The sequence below is a fragment of the Rattus norvegicus genome, chromosome 7, assembly GCF_021556685.1.
Source record: "Rattus norvegicus strain SHRSP/BbbUtx chromosome 7, alternate assembly SHRSP_T2T, whole genome shotgun sequence".
Classification (NCBI taxonomy): domain Eukaryota; kingdom Metazoa; phylum Chordata; class Mammalia; order Rodentia; family Muridae; genus Rattus; species Rattus norvegicus.
The window spans coordinates 29,826,067-29,848,630 of record NC_141540.1 but is presented as its reverse complement, the minus strand read 5'-3'; the positions used below and the strand labels follow the sequence as shown (position 1 = coordinate 29,848,630).

Here is a 22,564-nt window from a genome sequence, read left to right as displayed (position 1 = left end):
AGTTCACCTTCACGATGGCCTTACTCTTTCAAGGATTCTGCTCCACCAGTTCCTTTGTTCCTTATAACTATGGCAGAGCAACACAGACACCATTTCTGTTTCGTATCTGAAGAGACTCAGGCCCAGGGATGCTCAGGAACCAAACGGGGCCACAAGAACCCGGCCATCTTAGTTATGAGCCACTGGCCACCGTTAGAGGAAGGACCGTGTCCAACTGCTCTACTAACTGGAAGAAGGGATGGCCACAGCTTCCCAGCATTTTACCGCCATGCAGCGGTATTTCTTTGGATGCGGAACTCTAAACACAAACTGAGACCACTACTCCAGACAGGAGGGGAGCCAGCAGGATGTAATCTACTGTGAGAACTCTAGGCTACCACATTTTGAGGTGTGAATTCTTTGGGTCCTAAGGTCCTAAGGTGTGGAGATCTCTCACACTTCTTGTTCTGGATATGAAATGGCCAACTGGGCAGTCTCCTGCCTGCTCTCCTTAGTCTTCCCCTGAGAGACCGGAGTCACAGCTTTCTCTTCTACCTCTGCTGACAAACATCCGCATCTACACTGGCTGGATATAGACACGCATCTCTCCTCCCAGAACTCAGAGCTGGCTCCGCACTGGGGCTTCTGAACGAGGTGAACTGGACCAGTCCCCTGCATCAGTTTACAGAGAACAGAAAACCATTCTCTGGAAGAACAGGGGCTGAACTGCGGCTCCTGTGGAGGACTGGCACATGGGAACTAAAGCTAGCAGCCTGCGGTAAGGGCACTTCCTACACTGTCCTCCCAAATAAGATATGAGGCATACGGTTTGCCACTGGGCGTGGAGATCTGGAAGCAGTATCGTCGGTCTTCGCAATCCACCGCCATCACAGAGCAGTTGTCCAGGTCCTGAATCAAGCCTCCAGCCACAGCTCCCCTAGGCTGGCACATGAGGTTCCCGCCTTGGGTGAAGAAGTACAGCCTTTCCCATGTGGTGGTGACCAGTCCCGTCTTGCTGTGGGAATTGAGTGTGAAGGTTCATTAACACTAGGGCCTGGGGACAGCAACCCCATCCCATCTGCCTGTTCCTAGGAAATGACAGCACTTCAGAAACGCCTTTGCTTTACGAGAACACTTGAAACTCGCTTTGTCAACAGCGGCAGAAATACACTTCGCTTAGTCATGGGGAAGACTGGCTCCATGAGGAAGGACAGCACCAACGCCAGCTGTGCAGGCATGAATGCTTACCCCTCCCCCCGAGTGTGGCCAAGCTAGGCTTCCACACCCACCAGCCTTAACTAGAATCTGCCCATCACAATTAGGAACTGAGAGCCTCGTTTCTCTGGGATGTAGAACTGAACCATACTGTTTCTACGTGTCACCAGGGTCACACACTACCTCTCCCCCAGTCCTGGGGTCCATTCTCATTTGGTGGGCCATTTGGAAGAGGAAAAGACAGTTTCTTGGCAAAAGCTTCAAAATGTTAAGGACTTTTCCCCTACAGAACTAGTGGGTACTATAGTCTCCCAATGATGAGCCTGGGAAAGTTTCCTCCTGCAGAAAAGAGCGCCATTGCATCGGATAAGCCTACTGCTAAAAACATTTGGTTAATATTTGCTAAACAGCAGCCACATGCAGGGACTACGTGTGTCCTTCCAATAATGTTTTAATGGCAACTGTTAACACTGGAGGGGTCCCAGCACACCAGAACTTCATCAGCACAATGAGGCAGGTGCCACAGATGGAGGTCGTCTATATCCCAGCCAGGTCAGCCACCAATACCAGTGCTCTCCACTCTCCATGGCCACAGCCTTTTGGGGTCTTAGGAGCAGTTAGATCCGACAAACTTTTATTCCAGATGGACATTTAAAGAGAAGACCATGGCAGGTGTAATTCAATCTGGAGGGATTACCTGACCCTGGCTCTGTGGCACTGCTCTTACCCTGTAGCCAGCAGGGGTCAAGGGCTCAGTAGTTAGAGTGACAACATTTAAATGACCATGATGCCTAAACAAGGGTGGCCTGCAACCCCTGGAACCAGGGCGCTGACCCCAGGTTCTTATGCTTCGGTTCCTCAGCCACGTCTCGGTGCAGCTTGGAGCTGGGGCCCCATAAGCTTCCCAAGTCAAGCAGGAGTGGGGGTTCATCCTCTGTTGATCACTACCACACACAGCCCTTCCTGGCCACAGAGAAACAGGTTCTGGGGCTACCTCCCAGGGAAGGCTCAGTTCAGCACAGTGTATGGCATTCTTACTTTCTGAGATTGAGGTAGCCAGTCTTCTGGATGAGGTTCCTGTTGATCTGCGGTGTGGCCACATCGATGTCCGGAGTGTAAACAGACTCACTGACTGAAAGCAGCTCCTGCTGGGACACCCGCATCTTGTCGGCCTCGGCTTCCAGTTCCACCTGAATGCTTAAGACGGAAGGTTTCAGGTCAGCCACTCTCCATAGGCCGACTCACCACTCCTTCCGCAGGTGACAGGGCCTGCTTCACCACAGAAGCATCCTGCATTACAGATGGAGCCACCAGTTTCCCATGGAGCCACAGCTCTACCCTCTTTATGCCCAGAAAGCTGCATTACCAGAAGTGACATAAGCCACCATTCTAGAACAGCATTGTTTCGGGGGTACCACATTTAGCTCTGATGAACAGATCTTAGGAACTGATCTGTGAGTTCATCCTCAGGGTCCATGTACAGGTAGCCTACCAAAGCCTCCCTCCCCTGAGGAAAGGAACAGAACAATACTGCCTAGCTCAGGCTTTGAGAAGGCTGTGCGAGATAGGAATGACCAGGAAATACCAAGGTACAACAATAACTCAAAGCCAAGGCTTGTCCTAAGACAGTCACTATATGCCCTGAGATGGCACAGCTCACTGGTCAAGGACGGCTCATAGAGAACAAGGGCGCCAATGACCAGGCTCTGGTGTGACACCCTGGCTTCACATGCATGTACACATGTTGTTTCACATGCATGTACACATGATGATGTGTAGAAACTTGGAACTTTTGTGTGAAACAGGAGCTTTTTGTTTTGCCTCAGCAGACTCTCAGTACTGGGGTCCCACGTAGGTTGTAAAGTCTCAGAGGAAATCCCCAGATGGCCACACATCTGAAAATGCACACCAGAGATAAGGAGACCCACTTCACATGAGGTTACACGAAGACAGAGCCATGGCAGTCATTAGCTAGATGGATGTGTGCAGCAAAGTCCCAACGAGCCTTTCTTAAGGTCAGAGCTCAGGGTTTCCTCCTCTCCAAGCTTGGCCATTCCACCTAGCTCTCAGTTTGTTGGTGTGAGTGTCACGGGACTTCTCTACTGAGATGGTGGGGCTGGCACTATAGATCAAAACTCACTAGCTTAACCTGCTCTCTCCCCCTCCCCCTCCCCCTGTGTGTGTGTGTGTGTGTGTGTGTGTGTGTGTGTGTGTGTGTGTGTGTTTTAAGACAGGGTCTCACCATGTAGAATAGGCTGGCCTCAGACTCATGGAGTTTGCCTGCCTTTGCCTCCCAATTGCTGGGCTAAAGGTCTACACCACTGTGCCCAGGCATGGTGGAGACTGGAGTGGCAACACAACCACATACAGGGTTCTCAGAGGCAGTCAGTGGGCAGACCCACTGAGGTCCTTCAGACTGTGTGGAGAGAGTTGCCTCTTGAAAGCAGGGTATGTCCTCAGAGACATGCCCACATGCAGCAGTGTGACACCGGGCACACAAATCAGGTTTCAGTAGCTGTTTTGTTCTCTCAAGCCCCATACAGTCTCAAAAGCCTACACTAACCAGAAGCTCCCAAGACCCCAAAGACCACGGTAGAAAAGTAACCACTTCAGCTGCAACTCTCCAAAGCTGGCTGGGTTTTGTTTTAGAAGTGTTTTTCTAACATGCACACAGAAATATATCACCATGGGATTAAGGACTGAAAAAAGCCTAGTTCCTCAGGTGGCTGAAGCCATGCTGCCTTGTCTGGTCCTCGGCTGAGTTCTGAGAACCCGTGGGCACCTAGGCTACCACGTCTTCCCCACAGGAAGGCAATGCTGTAGTGCCAGCAGCAGAAAATGCCCGCGGCCTCCTGTGGGTGGGCCGCACCTGCGCACAGCGGGGCAGCAGAAGGTCCTCACAACTGACAGACAATGCTGGTGTTTACTCACAGGTGTGAAACTCAGGTGCTAGTGTCAGGCACAGCGATGCACACCTTTAACCCCAGCACTCTGGAGGCAGAGGCAGAGGCAGAGAGAGGCAGAGCAGAGGCGCCCAGGCCAGCCAGGGCTACAAAATGAAACCCTGCCTAAAAAACAAAGGACAAAGAAACGTCCTACTTGAGAGAGAACGGGCTGCTTACAGAATGGCAGGTTCTGTACTTTCCTCAGACATCCCCAGGACCAACCACACACGAGAAGAAAGGCATGTGGATTTCACGAGCTGCTTTCTAGCATCAGTGTGAGTCTGACCTGTGTCCTCCCTGCTGCTGGCCACTAGACAAGCTCAGGGTTTGGTACTGGTTCTTCAGGGTTTACCCTTCATGTTTAGAGACTCTGGTGGACTTGTGCCTGACTAAATTCCTCCTGGGTCTCTTCAGCTGTCTGAAATGTAACAGCATCGGGAAACCTTCTCATCTATTATTTCCACTCTGTGAATTTCCCTCTTTGGGGGCAGGGTGAGGTCCTGAAAGGTCTCGCGTGCTCCAGGCTGGCCTTCAACTCTGGCCTTCCTGTCTCCTCCTTCTACTACTTTGTATCTCTTAAACTATAGCACCCCCTCCCCAAACCCAACCCACACATCAATCTCGACAGATATTCAGAGTGACATATTCATGCTCTGGTGAAACTAGTCTGCAGATGTGGTCCATGAGCCACCTCAGAACTCCCGTCATGGGGTTGAGGAAGGGGGCAAGGCAGGAGCTGGGGCAGCCCTCCCAACCACTAAGCACAGGTAAGACCATCTGAGGAAAGTGATGGGGTTTTAAAGTGTGCACTCTATGGCTAGGGTAAACCAGTAAGACAGCTAGGACTCCCTGAAAAGTCAAAGCAATTCTGGTTTCTGATCCCATAATTCTAGAGGGAAAGCTAATCTACATCTCCTGCAGCTCACAGCTTGTGACACCCAGACATCAACAGAGGGGATTCCAACTGGACTCAGTGGGAGTACAAGTTTTCAGGCTGGGAGAGCCTGGCTTGCTACAGGGTGACAGCTCTGTTGACTTTCTAAAGGTGGAAGCCTCCCCTCCCAGAGAGGCTGACTCACTGGGAAGAGAGAAGGAACCCCATGCCTCGCCTGAGAGCAGCATTACCTCTGAACCATGTCTGTAACGGATGATAAGAAACCGTCCATACTTTTGGAGAACATCTCTGCTCCTTTCTTGAAAAAGTTAATCTGAAAGATACAATTGCAGTATTCTGAATGTCTGCTAGGAAGGTAACTGGCCAGTTCCCTAACTGGGAGAGACCTTGTGGGAACAACTGACAAGTTTGCTAGCCCCCTGCTGGCAATCAATCAGGCCACATCTCTCCATCTCCTACCTCCATCATGCTGTGGAGGATGCCCACATCTGTCAGTGGGGACGGTGGAGCCTGACAGCCTTGTGGTGCCTCCTTCAGGAGATACCAGAATAAACCGTACATGGCAACAGTCACACCGATCATCTTTGAAATGGCCACCAGGGCTTTCTCTTCTAGGAGTTCTAAGCCAGTTTCCACGTCCTGCACTAAGTGCAGAAGAGCCATGTGACAGATGCTCAGGCCCAGCAGGACAGACAGACATTTGATGGAGTCCAGCATGCGATGCCCACCCTTATCTGCCTGAGCACTCACTGAGCCATCACAGCATAGCTGTGAACTTAGGATACATGGACAGATGAATTGAGCTATGAGAAATGGGAAACGGGGCTACAGACTTTTAAAAGCCTCTTCCAACCACAGCACTAGAAGGGATCTGGCATCAAGCAGCTGCTAAAACCCGTGAGGCACATCTGCTCCCTGGGGTTCTGGGATGGATGCTTCTCTGCCTATGGGAAAGTGGCACCTACGAGACCCGGGAAGCTGGCATGAATCCACAGCTGCTGGGGTTTGGTGCTGAAGGACTTGCTTCCTGGGACACCAGGGAGATCCTCACAGCCCAGGTCTGGGTGCCCAGCACATGTGAAGGGTCAGGCACGGGAAAGAGAGAGTGTAAGACTGCAGCTGCCAACGCTGAAGAGTTCAGCCTTCTTCTCTTGTGAAGACTTTCCCTGCTGTGAAGACCTTAGCACCGGCTCCTCTGGGAGCTGGGTGTGGCCAGTGATGCTATCAGCAGTGTTGTGATATTCTTCCCTCTAATCTGAGAACTCCCCGGGAGTGTGTGCTCCTGTCCTTAGGTCAAGGAAGATGAGCGGGATTATCCCCACGTGTAAAACACACAGGAGGCTCTGGCCCGCTGACCTTTCAGATTAACATTGTGAAACCATTTGAATCCCTGCAATATTAAATACCAAATGGTGTTCATCAGTCAGTCTCCACCTTCTAGGACACTCATCAGTCTCCACCTTCTATGACACTCATCAGTCAGTCTCCATCTTCTATGACACTCATCAGTCAGTCTCCATCTTCTATGACACTCATCAGTCAGTCTCCACCTTCTATGACACTCATCAGTCAGTCTCCACCTTCTATGACACTCATCAGTCAGTCTCCACCTTCTATGACACTCATCAGTCAGTCTCCACCTTCTATGACACTCATCAGTCAGTCTCCACCTTCTATGACACTCATCAGCCAGTCTCCACCTTCTATGACACTCATCAGTCAGTCCCCATCTTCTATGACACTCATCAGTCAGTCCCCATCTTCTATGACACTCATCAGTCAGTCTCCATCTTCTATGACACTCATCAGTCAGTCCCCATCTTCTATGACACTCATCAGTCTCCACCTTCTATGACACTCATCAGTCAGTCTCCATCTTCTATGACACTCATCAGTCAGTCTCCATCTTCTATGACACTCATCAGTCAGTCTCCACCTTCTATGACACTCATCAGTCTCCACCTTCTATGACACTCATCAGTCAGTCCCCATCTTCTATGACACTCATCAGTCTCCATCTTCTATGACACTCATCAGTCAGTCTCCACCTTCTATGACACTCGTCAGTCAGTCCCCATCTTCTATGACACTCATCAGTCAGTCTCCATCTTCTATGACACTCATCAGTCAGTCCCCATCTTCTATTACACTCATCAGTCAGTCCCCATCTTCTATGACACTCATCAGTCTCCATCTTCTATGACACTCATCAGTCAGTCTCCACCTTCTATAACACTCATCAGTCAGTCTCCATCTTCTATGACACTCATCAGTCAGTCTCCATCTTCTATCACACTCATCAGTCTCCATCTTCTATGACACTCATCAGTCAGTCTCCATCTTCTATCACACTCATCAGTCTCCATCTTCTATGACACTCATCAGTCAGTCTCCACCTTCTACGACACTCATCAGTCAGTCTCCATCTTCTATGACACTCATCAGTCAGTCTCCACCTTCTATGACACTCATCAGTCAGTCTCCATCTTCTATGACACTCATCAGTCCCCACCTTCTATTACACTCATCAGTCAGTCCCCATCTTCTATGACACTCATCAGTCTCCATCTTCTATGACACTCATCAGTCAGTCTCCATCTTCTATGACACTCATCAGTCAGTCTCCATCTTCTATGACACCCATCAGTCCCCACCTTCTATGACACTCATCAGTCAGTCTCCACCTTCTATGACACTCATCAGTCAGTCCCCATCTTCTATGACACTCATCAGTCTCCATCTTCTATGACACTCATCAGTCAGTCTCCACCTTCTATGACACTCATCAGTCTCCACCTTCTATGACACTCATCAGTCAGTCTCCACCTTCTATGACACTCATCAGTCAGTCTCCATCTTCTATGACACTCATCAGTCCCCACCTTCTATTACACTCGTCAGTCAGTCCCCATCTTCTATGACACTCATCAGTCTCCATCTTCTATGACACTCATCAGTCAGTCTCCACCTTCTATGACACTCATCAGTCAGTCCCCATCTTCTATGACACTCATCAGTCAGTCTCCATCTTCTATGACACTCATCAGTCAGTCTCCACCTTCTATAACACTCATCAGTCAGTCTCCATCTTCTATGACACTCATCAGTCAGTCTCCATCTTCTATCACACTCATCAGTCTCCATCTTCTATGACACTCATCAGTCAGTCTCCATCTTCTATGACACTCATCAGTCAGTCTCCACCTTCTATGACACTCATCAGTCAGTCTCCATCTTCTATGACACTCATCAGTCAGTCTCCACCTTCTATGACACTCATCAGTCAGTCTCCATCTTCTATGACACTCATCAGTCAGTCTCCATCTTCTATGACACTCATCAGTCAGTCCCCACCTTCTATAACACTCATCAGTCAGTCTCCACCTTCTATGACACTCATCTGTCAGTCTCCACCTTCTATGACACTCATCAGTCTCCATCTTCTATGACACTCATCAGTCAGTCCCCATCTCTATTACACTCATCAGTCAGTCCCCATCTTCTATGACACTCATCAGTCAGTCTCCATCTTCTATGACACTCATCAGTCAGTCTCCACCTTCTATGACACTCATCAGTCAGTCTCCATCTTCTATGACACTCATCAGTCAGTCTCCATCTTCTATGACACCCATCAGTCCCCACCTTCTATGACACTCATCAGTCAGTCTCCACCTTCTATGACACTCATCAGTCAGTCTCCATCTTCTATGACACTCATCAGTCAGTCTCCATCTTCTATCACACTCATCAGTCAGTCTCCATCTTCTATGACACTCATCAGTCAGTCTCCATCTTCTATGACACCCATCAGTCCCCACCTTCTATGACACTCATCAGTCAGTCTCCATCTTCTATCACACTCATCAGTCTCCATCTTCTATGACACTCATCAGTCAGTCTCCATCTTCTATGACACTCATCAGTCTCCACCTTCTATGACACTCATCAGTCAGTCTCCATCTTCTATGACACTCATCAGTCAGTCTCCATCTTCTATGACACTCATCAGTCAGTCTCCATCTTCTATGACACTCATCAGTCAGTCTCCATCTTCTATGACACTCATCAGTCAGTCTCCATCTTCTATGACACTCATCAGTCAGTCTCCATCTTCTATGACACTCATCAGTCAGTGTCCATCTTCTATGACACTCCTCAGTCCCCACCTTCTCAGTCAGCCTCCGGCATCTGGGCCTCTGTTCTTCCCTGCTGGCCTCCTTTGCAGCATTGCTCTCAGCCTCTGGGTTGCTCTCCAGTTACTGTGAGCTCTCTGGGTCGACCCAATCCCAAACACAGGAAGTTACAGCCCCACTGCCTAACGCTTACCCTGCCAATACCACATGAGAGGTCACTTTCCGCCCGCCAGTATTTCACAGAGCTGTTGAGATGGCTCCGTGCACCTGTCACCAAGTCTGATGGCCTGAGCTTGGTCTGTAGACTCACATGATAGAAAGAACTGATTCCTCTTACTTCCACACGCATGCCATGGCATGTGTCGCACACACCCCGCAGCCCCACCCCCCAACATGGGATTTTGGAAAACCTATACAACTGATAAAACCCAGTGCTGAGGCTGGGGAAGAGAAATTGATTTCAAGTCTGTCTTCTGAGGACCAGAGAAGCTGAGGCAGGGGCAACCCACCTCCCTAAGTGGGTGATGAAGCCTGAGTAGTCTACTGGGCCTGCCAACAGCTGGGCTGTAGTGCTCACACACCATTAGCTGACACAGGCGGTGCCCAGAGTCAGTGCTACCCGAGGACTGAGGCAAAGCACATGCTTCTGAGTCAACAACAACGTACACCGTCAGGCAACACTCAGCTGGGAGATCTGTGTCTAAAGTGAGGAGAGTTCCCAGATGAACCATTTAGTGCCCCTCCCCAGTCTTCTGCCACAAGCACCTGAGGGCATAGCTCTGCCCTCCCAGGCTGGGACAGCCTGTGTTACAGCACCAAACTCCCTTCTTCTTCTCTCCTGTAGCTAATGTACAATCATTTAAAAAGCCTGACTAGGAGAGGTGGCATCGTCCTTGGCTGGGAGAAAGCATGGAGCCTGCTGCCATATCCCTTGGGTCCTCTGTGAAACTGTCCACCACCAAGCAAGCTCTGCAGCCTGCAGACAAGACACAAACCTTCCCTCTCCGTGTTCCTGGGCTTAATTAAGTGAGCAGGAACGGCTGTCCCAGCAAGGGCTGCCGGGGGACACATAGGACGTGATCACAGAGAGAAAAGCACAGTTCTCAAACATGGCTAGGACAGAGTCGGCACAGTGCCCATTCTGTGGAAGCCAGGGGTCTCCGATGAGGGCTGAAGGCCCCAACAGGACAGTGCTTAGTTTTGGGTCACCCATGTTTATTCAGATGACTGAGAGGCTACACTGCCCTAATTAAATTAATACCTCCGCAGGTGTAGCTGACTTCAGTGAACTCCTCAATCAACATGTAACAACTACGTCAGAAAGACAGACAGTCGTGGTTGGCTGCTTAAAGGTGCTCCGACATGCCCACCCTGTCCCTTAGAGAAGCTGATGAGGTATTCTTTTGAAATATATGTAATCTAAAAGCCGGAGATGCTCATGCGTGTTAAATTGGTAGCTGGTTCATAGATTATCAAATGGCCAAAGCTTCTGGTGCATTTGTCTTGTAATAAGGGCTGAGAGTCACGCAGGGGTAAGGCAGGGAAAGAAGGCTCATGCTGGCCCCTGCCACTCACCTGTGCCGTGGCAGCTGGGCCAGCGTCCCTAAACTGGAGCATCCCTAAGGCAGGTAATAGTGGCTCACTAACTAGGTGGGAGGAAGCTGACTAAATCCCCTGGAGACTTCAGAAAGTGCAGGTACAATTTCCCATGCCCCGGGAGGGAGGGAGCACACATGCAGTGGCATCCGGGACATACCATCTGCCAATGACCCAGCCAGGGCGAGCCTGACAGTGCAGGGTAGGAAAGGACCATGGATACCCCGGCTTCAAGCTGGGTATCCAGCCTGGGTGGGGTGGGCCTGTGGTGCCCGCTGTGAAAGCAATGTGTTACATACCCGGCTCTACACGGGCCACGTGACCCGGGCAGAAAGCAGAGCCAGGACTCGCTTTCTTGGAAGGCAGGCAGGCTCTTCCCTGAGGGAGGCCTGGGATGTGGCCATAGCTTCCTGAACATATGGCCTCACAGGTCGAGCCCAGCTGGAAGCTTCCTTAAGAGCTGAGCCCTAGGAACTTTCCCATGGTACTGTACATCTGTTTCCATGACGATGCCTTCATTTCTCCTGATTGCTTTCGGGTTCCTCTCGTGGGAAGGGGCTCCCCTACCTGTCCATGGGCAAAGCCTATGAGCGGCTCCATCATGGCTGCCCTCTTGCGGTACTGCAGTGCGTTCAGTGCACAGTAGTACTGAAGGGATGACAGATGCTGTTTCCGCCGGGCAGCTGCCACCTCCTTTGCAACGTCCGTCTTCACCTGGGGAGAGGGAAAGGCCTGGGAACTTTGCAGAGTACAAGCCTTCATCATAGACGTTTTCACAACTAGCATAATGGCAGAGATAAGGTTCCACCTTAGCTTGAAAAGGAATCCCAATGAAGCCGTCAAGGCAGCCACAGCACCTCAGTCCCTCAGACTGTGTGAGGCAGTCAATAAATACCCTGAGTGGCAGTGCCCAGTGATGACCTTTGGGAAAATGGGTCAGCAACACACATTTGGTTCATGCAAAAGTCTATATTCCCAGGAATTAATCTGGCTCAAGGAAATCATGAATGAAGAAAGAAGCATTTGTGTGAAGACAGATTCAGTTGCCTGGGGTAGCAAAACCCTGAGAGAGTGGGGGTTGATACATCAGCCAGCAGCTCAAGTTAGTCAGTGAGCAGTACAGGGGTCAGACAGCCGGACAGAGAGCCACGCCGAAGCCAATCAGCACATGATTGGAATTGACAGTGGCGACGAACCAGTGCTCGGAATTCTGACGGGGTCTACACACGAGGTGCAGAAAACAATGAAGGTCGGGATTCAGGAAAGAGGAAGAGCTCCACCACACAGCGGCAATGCGACACGTCCACAGAAGCCACAGAGGATATGACCGAAGGAACAAACACTCACCCTCTCGTTCTCCTTTCTCTTAGGGAGCCTGCTGTATTTTGCCATTGACAGGTCATGCTCTAAAAAGCAAAGACATTTGAGCATCAGGACGGGTCAGAAGGCAAGAACATTGGTTGTCTACCCTACCCCCATCACAGCCAAACGAAGCCCATGCACCAAGAAAGGAAAGATGCCTACCATTGCTGGCAAGTCCAAAGAGATCCTTCAAAGTGCTGACCTCTGAAAACAGAAGAGAAAGCGTGTTAGAGCAGAGGAGCCGCGGCCATGTGGGGCCAGGGTCTGCCTTCCTGAGAGGATAAGCGCACATGCTCTGTCCACAGCCCCTGGCCTGGTGGCTGCAGCAGCACTTCACACATGGGGGTCTGTAAGGAGACGACCCCTGGGCGTGGGTAGACAGGACACGGTCTGGTACTTGTCCTATATGCTGAAGCCCTCAACTGTCTGAGGCCATCTTCCCTTACATGTGGGACGGTACAGTTTCCTGTTGCCACCACTGTAGAAATCTGGCTTATTAATCACCAGTGGACATGGTGCTGGATCTAGTGAAAATGAAAACTGGTACACTGCACAGCCACAGCCAACACCGCTAACCATGACCCACAGCATGGCGACCCACCCGTCATGCACCAAGACGACTTAACAATCCCCAAACCAAACTGAAAGGTCACCAAGAGAATGGCGACTGCCCGAGAGGAAACCCTGGAGAGCACTGAGCAGACCCTGGAGGAGTCGCCATTCCTACCTTCTCACACAATCCACGCCAGAGTGTCAGACACAGAACACTTTACAGCCTCTACGCTGGTCTCGCTCTTTCCCTGCTGCTGGGCTGCTCTCTGCTCTTCCCTCCCTCATTTCGTTCTCTCTACTTTTACTCCTGTTAGAGCAGAGGTGTCTTCCAACAGCTTGCTAGTGTCTCACGCCTCCTCAGGTATACTGCTGCCGGGGCACAGATGAATGAAAGGCAGGAAAGGGGGCTGTGGTGGAGGCAGGAGGATCATGAGTTCAAGGCCAGCTTAAACCAAATATTTAAGGGACCGGAGAGACAGCTCAGTGGCTAAAAGCACTTGCTGCTCTTCTAGAGGGCTCGGGTGGGGTCCTAGCACATAGATGGAGGCTCACACATCTGCAACTCCAGCTCCAGAGCACCCGATGCCCCTTTCTGACCTCTGGAGACCCCAGGCACACATGTCAGGGAAAGCATCCGTATATAAAAATCAAACTAGTTTAAAATGAAAAGGCAGGCTAAGGCACTGTGTAAGCAGACTGAGGCTGGATTCACATCTGGCTGGGCCCAAGTGCTTCCCATTTCTGTCTTTGTGTCATGAGAACAGGGTGATTTGATGAGGTCTTCATAGGTAAGAAACATTTGTTTCTACTAACTGAGACTTTTTATTCCCCTTTGCAAAAGAATGGCCATTCTAAGCACTGTAAACTCAAATCCTAGACCTCAGAGGTTGGTAAGGAAGGCCACTGTCAGGAGGGCTGCTGGACATGCTCAGTCTAGGCTGCGCACCCGCACTCCGCCCCCTGACACACAGGGGACAGACCTGCAGTCTGGCAGGCACATTACTTCTGTTTTGCTTTTAACTGTTTTGAGGCAAGGTCTCGCGTAAGCTAGGCTGGCCTCCCGCCTGGTCTGTGGCAGAAGGCGACCGCGACTGACCGTGTCTCTCAGGTGCTGGGATCGCAGCTGTGCACCATCAACCCAGTTTATTACTTGGTATTTTTAAATTATGAGGTATTAGGGCTGACAAAGGAGCACTGGGCGGGGCTTAGAGCAGTTCAATCACGGTCACAACCTCAGGCGACAGACACAAGGTCAGCCAGGGGGAATCCCATTTTCGTCTTTACGTTTACTATAGCTTCTCTCCCTAGAAGAGAGTGTCAGACTACATGTATTTTAAATTGAGGTGATTATTTTTTATGAGCATGGGTGTCTTGCATGCATGGCTGTCTGTGTATCGTGTGCATGCCTGGTGCCCACGGAGGCCAGAAGGCAGTGCTGGATCTCCTGGAACTAGAGTTATAGACAGTAGGCCACCATTTGGGTCCTGGGAACCAAACCTAGGTCCTTTTCAAAAGCAGCCATTGCTCCTAACCACTGAGCCACTTCTTCAGCCCCAATGCTGGTGTGTGTTAATTAAGGTTGTGTTTTTCTGTTTTATTTGTGTTTAGACATTCTTCTTATAGACAGTTCTTTTTTGGTTTGTTTGTATGTATGTTTTTCTTTTTTTCTAACATGGAATGTTTCACAAATTCTCATGCCTTTGCACAGGGGCCTGCAATCATCTCTACAATAATCATACACAAGTCTTTACTGTCTAGGTAATAAATGAAATTAAGGTCACCAAAATTAGAGCATTTTGATTCACTTCTCTATTACCAATTTTTTTCTCCAGAATAGTGAATTTTTACTATTCAATTGGACTCCTTTTGATTTCAAATACATCTAAAATCATGGTACGTTTCTACTTCAGTTTAGGAACTGAAATTCGCTCCGAAGGCTACTCAAGAGGGCACCACTGAGACTTCCTCACTCACCACTGGGCATGAGCTTCATGGGAGTGTGCTCACAGCAGTACCCCAGGAGCCCAAGTGCTCACATCTGCCCCCTCATCCCCCACAGAGAACGCCAGCACCGCCCACCCTCCGAGCGTCCACCTCACAGCCCAAAGTGTCCCTGCTTCTCTAGAACCGCAGCCTCCACCCAGGCACCTCTATCTCCCTACAAAGTCTACATCGCACTCAGACCACCACACCCAGGAGGCCCGAGACCTGGGCCCACGAAGTCGCCAGGCCTCTGGAGTGTGCTCTCTCCAGTCCTTGGCCATCCCTTCTGCAGCCACACTGCATGACATTACGTGGATCTGCCGCCGTGGCTGCATTATTTGCCCGTGGCCTCCCTTAGGTGAGCCAGGAATGCACAGAACCAAGAAAGGTTTTGCTGAATGAAGCTGCTTTAAGAGCATTCTCGACAGCCAGGTGTTGAGAGGAATGGATGCAAGTGAGAATTACCGGGAAGTAAATGAACATTCAGAAGGTAACTGCCCTGGCCCTGCTACTTTACCTGTGAGATCCTTCTCTCGGAACTGTATAACAGGGAGAACCATAGTGTCTGCCAGTTGCTTGGCCAGCTCTGAGTGGAGACCATTGAGCTGAAAGCAAAAGAACTTAGTTGAGAGAACTATACCCATTATTACCCATCCTGCACTTCAGCAGGCGATCAGCACAGACACTCCTGTGTGCCCAAGTGGCTCAGCTGGAAGCTCTCAAATGCACGCCCCAGTACATGAATGAGGCAGGCCGGGAGTCATGACGGTGAAAGGCAGGGCTGTTGACTGTAGCATCAGCGAAGCTTGCTAAAGGCGTCTCTGTGCAAACCCTAGCTGCTCCGTATTCTCAAACCAGGCCGCACCCTCCTAGAGACCACACATCACATTGGCTGGCACTGACTGCAAGCTGCTGGCAGGACTTACCACCTCACCGGGCCTGCCAGCGACCTCGCTCACAAGGGCGATAGCCACACCCGAAAAACCAGCCTGCTGGGAACTGGTTAGGGTTGGCCCGACCTCACGACCAGCAGAGGGCCAGGAGATCCGTGGAGGGGACAGAGGATGGTAGTGTCTGTGTGCCAGCTTCCCATCCTGTACGCCATGAGCTTTCACTCACCCTATGATCCTAATTTGACTCAAGGCCAACAATTCTCTAAATTCCAATCACAAATGACTGGACGGGGGCTGTAACCATGGCCAGGAGGAAAACCAAGCTTCCTCCGCAGCCCAGCACTCAGTGTGCTCTGTGTGTCACAGTGCTGCCCAAGTGCACAATCTACAGACCAGGCACCAGCGATGGCCAGGGGAAGGGGCTGTCCCTAGTGCTGGCGGCTACGGCGAGCAACTCATGGTCACGTTTGGAGTCAGCAAGGCTGCCTTCAACAGTGACGGCAACATGCGTGCTGCTACCCTGTGCATAATGCACCTCTCCTACAGGGTTTGTCCTCTGGGGTAACAGGTGAAAGGTCTAAGGTCAGCCCTCCGCTAGGCCTGGGAACACCATTAACGCTGTTATCCCAGCCCAGATGTAGAGTGGTGACTCTTCATCTGAGAGCAGTACAAGAAGACGGCCGTACCGGGAAGTGCCACTGGGGTTGGAGGGCTGGGGGTTCCTAGAGTGATTACAGTAAAAATTTAATGTTTCTTATCAACGGCTAACCGAGTATCAGCTAGCACTCCTACCGTGGGGGCTCTGGGCTCAAACAGACATTAAGCAAGCAGGAAAGTGACCGAGCATGTCAGGACTCCTGCCTGACCTTTCTCTTCCTCGGGGTGGAATTCGTGTCATTTGCCTTTTGTGTGGCATGAGCGATGCACCGGCTGCTGATGTCTAACCACATGTAGCTTTGCTGAGGACACACAGAGAGCTCCATCCTGTGCTTCAAAATGCTGACAGGGACCGGTGACGCCCTCTGTGAGGATAAGGAACCCACAGGCAATCTCTGTACGGCTCACAACAAAGGTCTCACTCCAACACATTCTATTAAATGTGCCGTATGCCTCGCTCCTGCCGGCTCGGTCATCTCCTTCCAGGGCCAGCTGGCTCATCTTGAAAATTCTCCTGGTTCTGGTACAGGCGGAGGAAACTACCTCAGAAGTGATTCTCTTCTCAAACCTCGGTCCATTTGGCAGCAGCTTCAGACGCCAGGAGGCTTGTGTGAACTCTGACCCTACAGACCCCTTGACACTACCTACCCGTGACTCACACCCGCCAAGGGACCCAGAAGGCAGTGAGTAGCAGCCGTAAGCTGGGTGTCCCAGCCAATCTTCTGACCACCAGCCTCATTCGCCCAGTGACTGACTCTCTTCTACGTATGGACACGTGATTTGGGGAGATGTCTACTGCCTCCCCGAGGTATTTATTCACAATTAGTAATTGTAAAATTGAGTAGGATAAAAAACTCTTCACACCTCTCGAACATTACTTTGCTGCCCTTTTTAAATAGATTCTATACCCTTTCGACATATGTTTTACATTATTGTGTGTTCGTGTGCATGTGCACAACAGTGTATCTATGGAGTCAGTTCTCCTTCTACTGTGGTGGTGTGCCCTTACCCATAGGGCCGGCTCACTGGTCTGTTGACATATTTTAAAGAGACCTCAGAGCAGGAGTGACAAGCGGGATGGTTAATCATGACTACCAATTTGATAGGGCTGTGATCATTGTAGAAATAAACCTTTACGCATGTCTGTGATGACGTTTCTAGATTGGTTTAGCTAAGAGAGGAGGAGCTTCCCGACTGTAACCCTGGCACGTGGGTCTCTAGAGAGGTAGGAGGCTCTGTGCCCCTCCCTACACCTTGCCAACGTGTCACCACGTTCAGCTGGTCATTGTGTACTCTGATATCTTAATACGACTGGTAAGCACAGCGAGTCCTGAGTTATGAGCCACTCCCACAAATTACTAACCTCCAACTTTAGCCAGTCAGTCAGAAGCACCAGAAGCCTGGGACTTAACAACTGGGGCCCAAGAGTCAGGGCGGTTTTGGAGGACTACGCCATTACCCTGTGGGACCCTGGGGGCTCTTCAGGGGTTGCAGAACAGCCAGAGAAACATTTCAGTGTCTTTTCCTCATGGTTCAATGAGACAATAAAAAGCTCAGAACCAATGGCCAGTTAACTGTCCCTCTCCAGTGCCTCCCACAAACCTCTCCACAGCACAGGTGACAGCAGTGGTGAGGGGAGCAGCTGCAGCTGGTACAGTTCTACATGGGTGTCAGAACCCACAATTACCGTGGCTCAGTGCCTGGCCACTACAGCTCTTTTCTCTTTTCTCCACATGGTTATTGTGACAGCCACACTGCTGGGGCTTTAAAAGCTGGAGTTCATCGTGCTTCTCAGTGGTGCACAAGGGTCTTTTGGTACCAGCGGTGCTGGAGCTCTGAGGAGTTTATTTTAAAGAGTGATGACGTTAAACCCATGCTAGGCAGATATTGTTCCCCTGGGCCACATCCCCAGACCACTTATGATTTTTACAGCTAAGATTTATGCAACTTCCTATAACCATGGTTTCCCACACATACAATAAAAGGTGTATGAAATCTTTTGCAGTGGGTTGAATTGGGTCCCCCTCAAAGAACACAACCATCTAGAACCCAGGTTGTGGAAACAGAGTCTTGGCAAATGTAGCCAGGAAAAGGAAAGAACCCTGAACTTCTAGGTGGTCCCTGAGTTCAGGGACAGTATCTTTATAACAAAAGATACAGACAGAAGATGAGAACACAGGCGGCAGGAAGGCCATGATACATCAGTCAGACGTGGGGGATGTTGCCACAAGCCAAGCCAAGCAGAAGCCACCAGGAGCCAAGAGGGAAGGAAGGACTCCATCTAGGTTACAGGATGTGGCCTTGTGGGTTACTTGGGATGGTCTTCTGACTTCCAAAGCTTCAAAACAACGAACTCCTACTGTTTGCAGCTATCTAGGTATAGAGGGAGACACACCACGGCAGGCCAACAAACCAGGAAACTGAATGCCTGGAGGCCCTCGTGGTCTATTTTCCCTCCAAATCACAATTACGGTGTTACTACCACCTCTGTTTTGGAACAAGCCTCAGAAATCCGAGGTATTTTAAGATACGCAGGGCTCAAACCAGATGAAAGAAGGTTCGTAAAGAAAAATTTCCACGTCTTACCTCATCCATCACTTTGGAAAAATAATGTAGTGTAGAAATTACTTCTTCGTCGCCTTTGCCCAGTGCAAAATTCTAGAACAGAGAGAGTTAAATGAATGCAGGAATTCACTCCGGAAACTCACCCCCAAACTCCATGCTGGCACCCACTTCCTTCCTTCTCCCAGGGGCACAGCAGAGGCAGTCTGCTGAGAGGGCTAACAGCACCCTGCCCTGGCCACGCCATTTGTCTGAATAGGACAGTATCTCTAGGGTTCTGTTCTGGGAACTGGTACTGAGTGGCTTGGCCTTCCTGGAGACCAGGAACCCTCTGGGTAGTTGACTAGCTTCAGGGATCCCAGTTACAGAGTTATAGTTTGTCAGTGGTAAAAGATAAAATGAAGCCCCCCTGGCAAAGGAAGAAGAAGAGAGAAGGAAGGTGGAGGCAGGGGGCAGGGGCCTTTCTGCAAGGTGTCTTTGGAGACCCTGGAAGGGGGCCTCTCGGGTTCCCGGGCCCTGCACTGGACTGCACAGCCACCATCAAGTTACCTGTTTTTCATATGCCAGCAGCTGCCTGGAAAGCTGTTGCGTGGCCAGACACATTTCATTCTGTGGGAAGAACAGAGCAGAGCAGGTCAGCTGTGTCGGTGTCACTGATGGGCACCATCTCAGAGCAGCCCTGGCAAGGAATGCACATGCCTGGGAAGTGATCGCTTCTTCTCCCAGACAGGGTCTCGCTCTGTAGCCCAGGCTACCCTGGAACTCAAGAGCCTCCTGGCTCAGTCTCCTGAGATTGTCAGTTTGCACCACCGTACTTGGAGATTGTGTCTGGGCAACATGTAGAGGGCCACGCTGAGGTGAGCAAAGCTTCGGAGCTCGCTTTAGAGCAAACAGGGCCCTGAACAAACTGCTCCTTCTGTTAGTCAGTCAGTAAGCCAAGGCCCGCAGACGCCCCCCGCCCCCATCCTCTGAGATGTATGAGGGAAGGGGTCATCAGAGCATTGGCACCAGGGACGGCTGTGACAGAAGCATAGCCATTCCCAAGCTCCGGAAGACGGGAGGGAAGCACTGTCTGAGGAGCTGCAGCATCCGGAAGGCTCTAACGCTGGTCCAGCATCCTGCTCCTGTTCCTGCTGTCCTGTCCTCTAGGCTCCTCCCATGCAGCAGACCTAGAACGTACGACTCCTGCTTCTGCGCTGTGATGGAGCTGTGCATCCTCCTAGGGCCATTCCTCAGACCCGTCAGCTCCCTCTACTTGCCTATGGTGCAGGCATGGCTGTGAAAATGGCTCTCCCTCCCTCCCAGGATAACATCCCACGCTAGGCCCCGACTTTAGCTACCTTACCTGCCCTCTGTGTCCTTCTCCTTTGGGGCAGGGCCAAGGAAGCAGGTGAGTGCACACACAGGCCTCTAGCCTTGGTTTACACAGGGACAGGCAACAGAGCTTAGCACACGGCTGCCATCCAGCATGTTGGATGAGTATATGAATGGGTCAAAAGATTAACCTAAGCTCCCAGTTTAGAATAATACCTGTAATCCAACTGTGAACAACCTCCACTGCCTAACAAAGTAGGGCCGGATCACAAAAGGCAGTAAAATACGACCCGAAGGCAAAGTGGCCGATCTTGGCAGTGATGCTCTCAAGAGAGGGTCTTGTCTGGATCTTGTCTGGGTTACACAAGAGTCCCTTGCTTCCAGTAAGATGAGTTTGTCTGAGATTGGCATCTGCCTGAGGCTGGCCCCTGGGGGCCGGGGTTTGCACACTCTTTCTTAACTGCCGAGCCACCACTGCAGCCCCTCAACAGGACAGGTCTGAGTGACTAACAGCCTCACAGATGAAGCAGGGACTGAAGCACAAAGAGGCTCGTCCAGTGTCTCTCAGCTAGTTGGTGGCATGACAGGGCCGCGAGTTAGGTCTGTCTAATTCTGAACTCCACACTGTTTTCTACAATCTCCTCTTTCCCTTCAGCATCTCACTGAAGCTCAGGCTGGCCTCCCACTCACCATGGACTTAAGGATGACACACTCCTGGTCCTCCTGGCCTCACCCCTCACGGCCCTCTCTTCACTCTACAGCAGTGCCCCTCCATATTGAATCCTTCACAAAATGGTCAATAGACATAATAACCCTCTCTACATGCAAACCAAGCAGGGGCCTCAGGTCTTCAGAAGCACTTCTGTGTTTCTGATGAGTGCTCTGATTATATGTAAAAGCTTTCTCAGGAGCTGCTGGGAGACACTGAGGTCATGCCAAGTGGACGGCACTCAGATGTCAAGAACACCATGGACAGGACCTCGGTAGGGCAGGACATAGCACATGAGAGCACAAGTGGCTTCTGCCAGGTCTAACCTTAAAATATTGTGTATCTGTCTGATACATCAGGCAGGAGTTACTGCTCCTCCCACAGAAGCTCACTGCGAAGCCAGCACTCACAAAGGCCCTACCCTGCCTGAACTGACACTGAATGGTGGGCAGTGTCACCCCAGCCTCACTCATCCTTAATCCCCATGTCACGAAGGCTTCGGGAAGCGCCCTGCCAGTCTGGGCTAATGAACCTACACCCTGGGAACGGGAGAAACCTGTGAAGTGGGAGCTCGGCCAATGTTCAGCCAATGTGCAAGCAGTAAGTCTAAGGGGGCCTCTTGTTAGGAACACAAAGCTCACTCTTTCCTGGGGGGCAAGACAGCAAGGGAGGTGGGCCAGCATTAAGATTCTAATGGAGTTCTGAGAGTAACATCATGCTGTGTGCGTGTGTGTGTGTGTGTGTGTGTGTGTGTGTGTGTGTGTGTGTGTGTACATGCATGCACGAGCAGACGTGTGTTTTTCCGGTGTGTGTGTGTGTGTGTGTGTGTGTGTGTGTGTGTGTGTGTGTGTGTACATGCATGCACGAGCAGACGTGTGTTTTTCTGGTGTACCAGAACCCAGGGCCTCAAAGTTAAGCAAGGCTCTACCTCTGAGCTACAAATCTGACATGGGTCTTTCTTTCCTGGTCCTGCAACAGCTCTTGGGCTGCTGTCTCCACTTGGCTACCTCCCATTCATCCAAAAGACAAGCTGGCAAAGGGTTTGCAGACAGCTCCTCCTATGTTAAAGAACCTCTTGTTCATCAGACAAGGCGTAGACAATGGACTGGCAAGCCTGATGGGCAAGCCAACCTTCTGGCAAAGGAATGCTTACCTTACCGTGCCAGAGAGGCTTACTGCTCAGAGCTACCAGAAACTGCCAAGAGCCTCAGTGGGCAGCACCGCCCATGGCAGTGTGAAGGCTGAGGCTCAGACTGAGGTAGAGGAAATCCACCTGGGGTCAGCCACAGACAGCCATGGGCTTGGAGGCCTGTTCCAAGTGGCACAGATGTGGCCTGACATCAAGAGGTTGAGAGGTGCACTCACGCCTATCCCCAAGACCCACAGTGGAGAAGGTGGGCAGACATGCTGGCAGACGGTATTGACCTTCTGAGGAGCTATGGGAAGAAGGCAGGGGGTGAGCGGATGAGGACGCAGAAGCAGTGTCCCCTGTGGCTGAAGTGGAAGACAGCAGGGATGGAGGGAGAGTCGACAGGCTGGTCAGGAGATGACGTAAGATCCTTAATGAGATACCAAAACACACCCGAGGGGAGCCAAAGTGCCCCAGCAGGACTGTGCCTACTCATGAGGCAAATGGCAGTCTATGGTGAGGAAGCCAGAGAAGACAGAGGTGCTAGGCCTCAGCCCAGGAATGAGGAGCATGGGTTTCTGATGACAAGGGTCCAGCTGGGATGGCAGCCTCCAGGTGAAGACCTGCACCCAATCCC

The 22,564-nt window shown here is 51.0% G+C and overlaps 1 protein-coding gene across 3 annotated transcripts in view; it reads right to left on the bottom strand.

The window, feature by feature from the left end:
* Appl2 (adaptor protein, phosphotyrosine interacting with PH domain and leucine zipper 2) overlaps window positions 1-22,564 on the bottom strand; it is a 51,785-nt gene that overhangs the window by 13,138 nt on the left and 16,083 nt on the right. For all 3 annotated transcript variants that reach the window (XR_015624178.1, XM_087557814.1, NM_001108741.1), the window contains 9 exon segments: window positions 19,325-19,384; window positions 18,800-18,871; window positions 15,181-15,268; window positions 12,291-12,332; window positions 12,114-12,172; window positions 11,334-11,480; window positions 5,265-5,347; window positions 2,233-2,391; window positions 806-994 (listed from right to left, as the gene is read on the bottom strand). Coding sequence is in view for 2 of the 3 variants with exons in the window: in XM_087557814.1 (XP_087413940.1) it covers window positions 806-994; window positions 2,233-2,391; window positions 5,265-5,347; window positions 11,334-11,480; window positions 12,114-12,172; window positions 12,291-12,332; window positions 15,181-15,268; window positions 18,800-18,871; window positions 19,325-19,384 (899 nt within the window). In the remaining variant the exon portion in view is untranslated.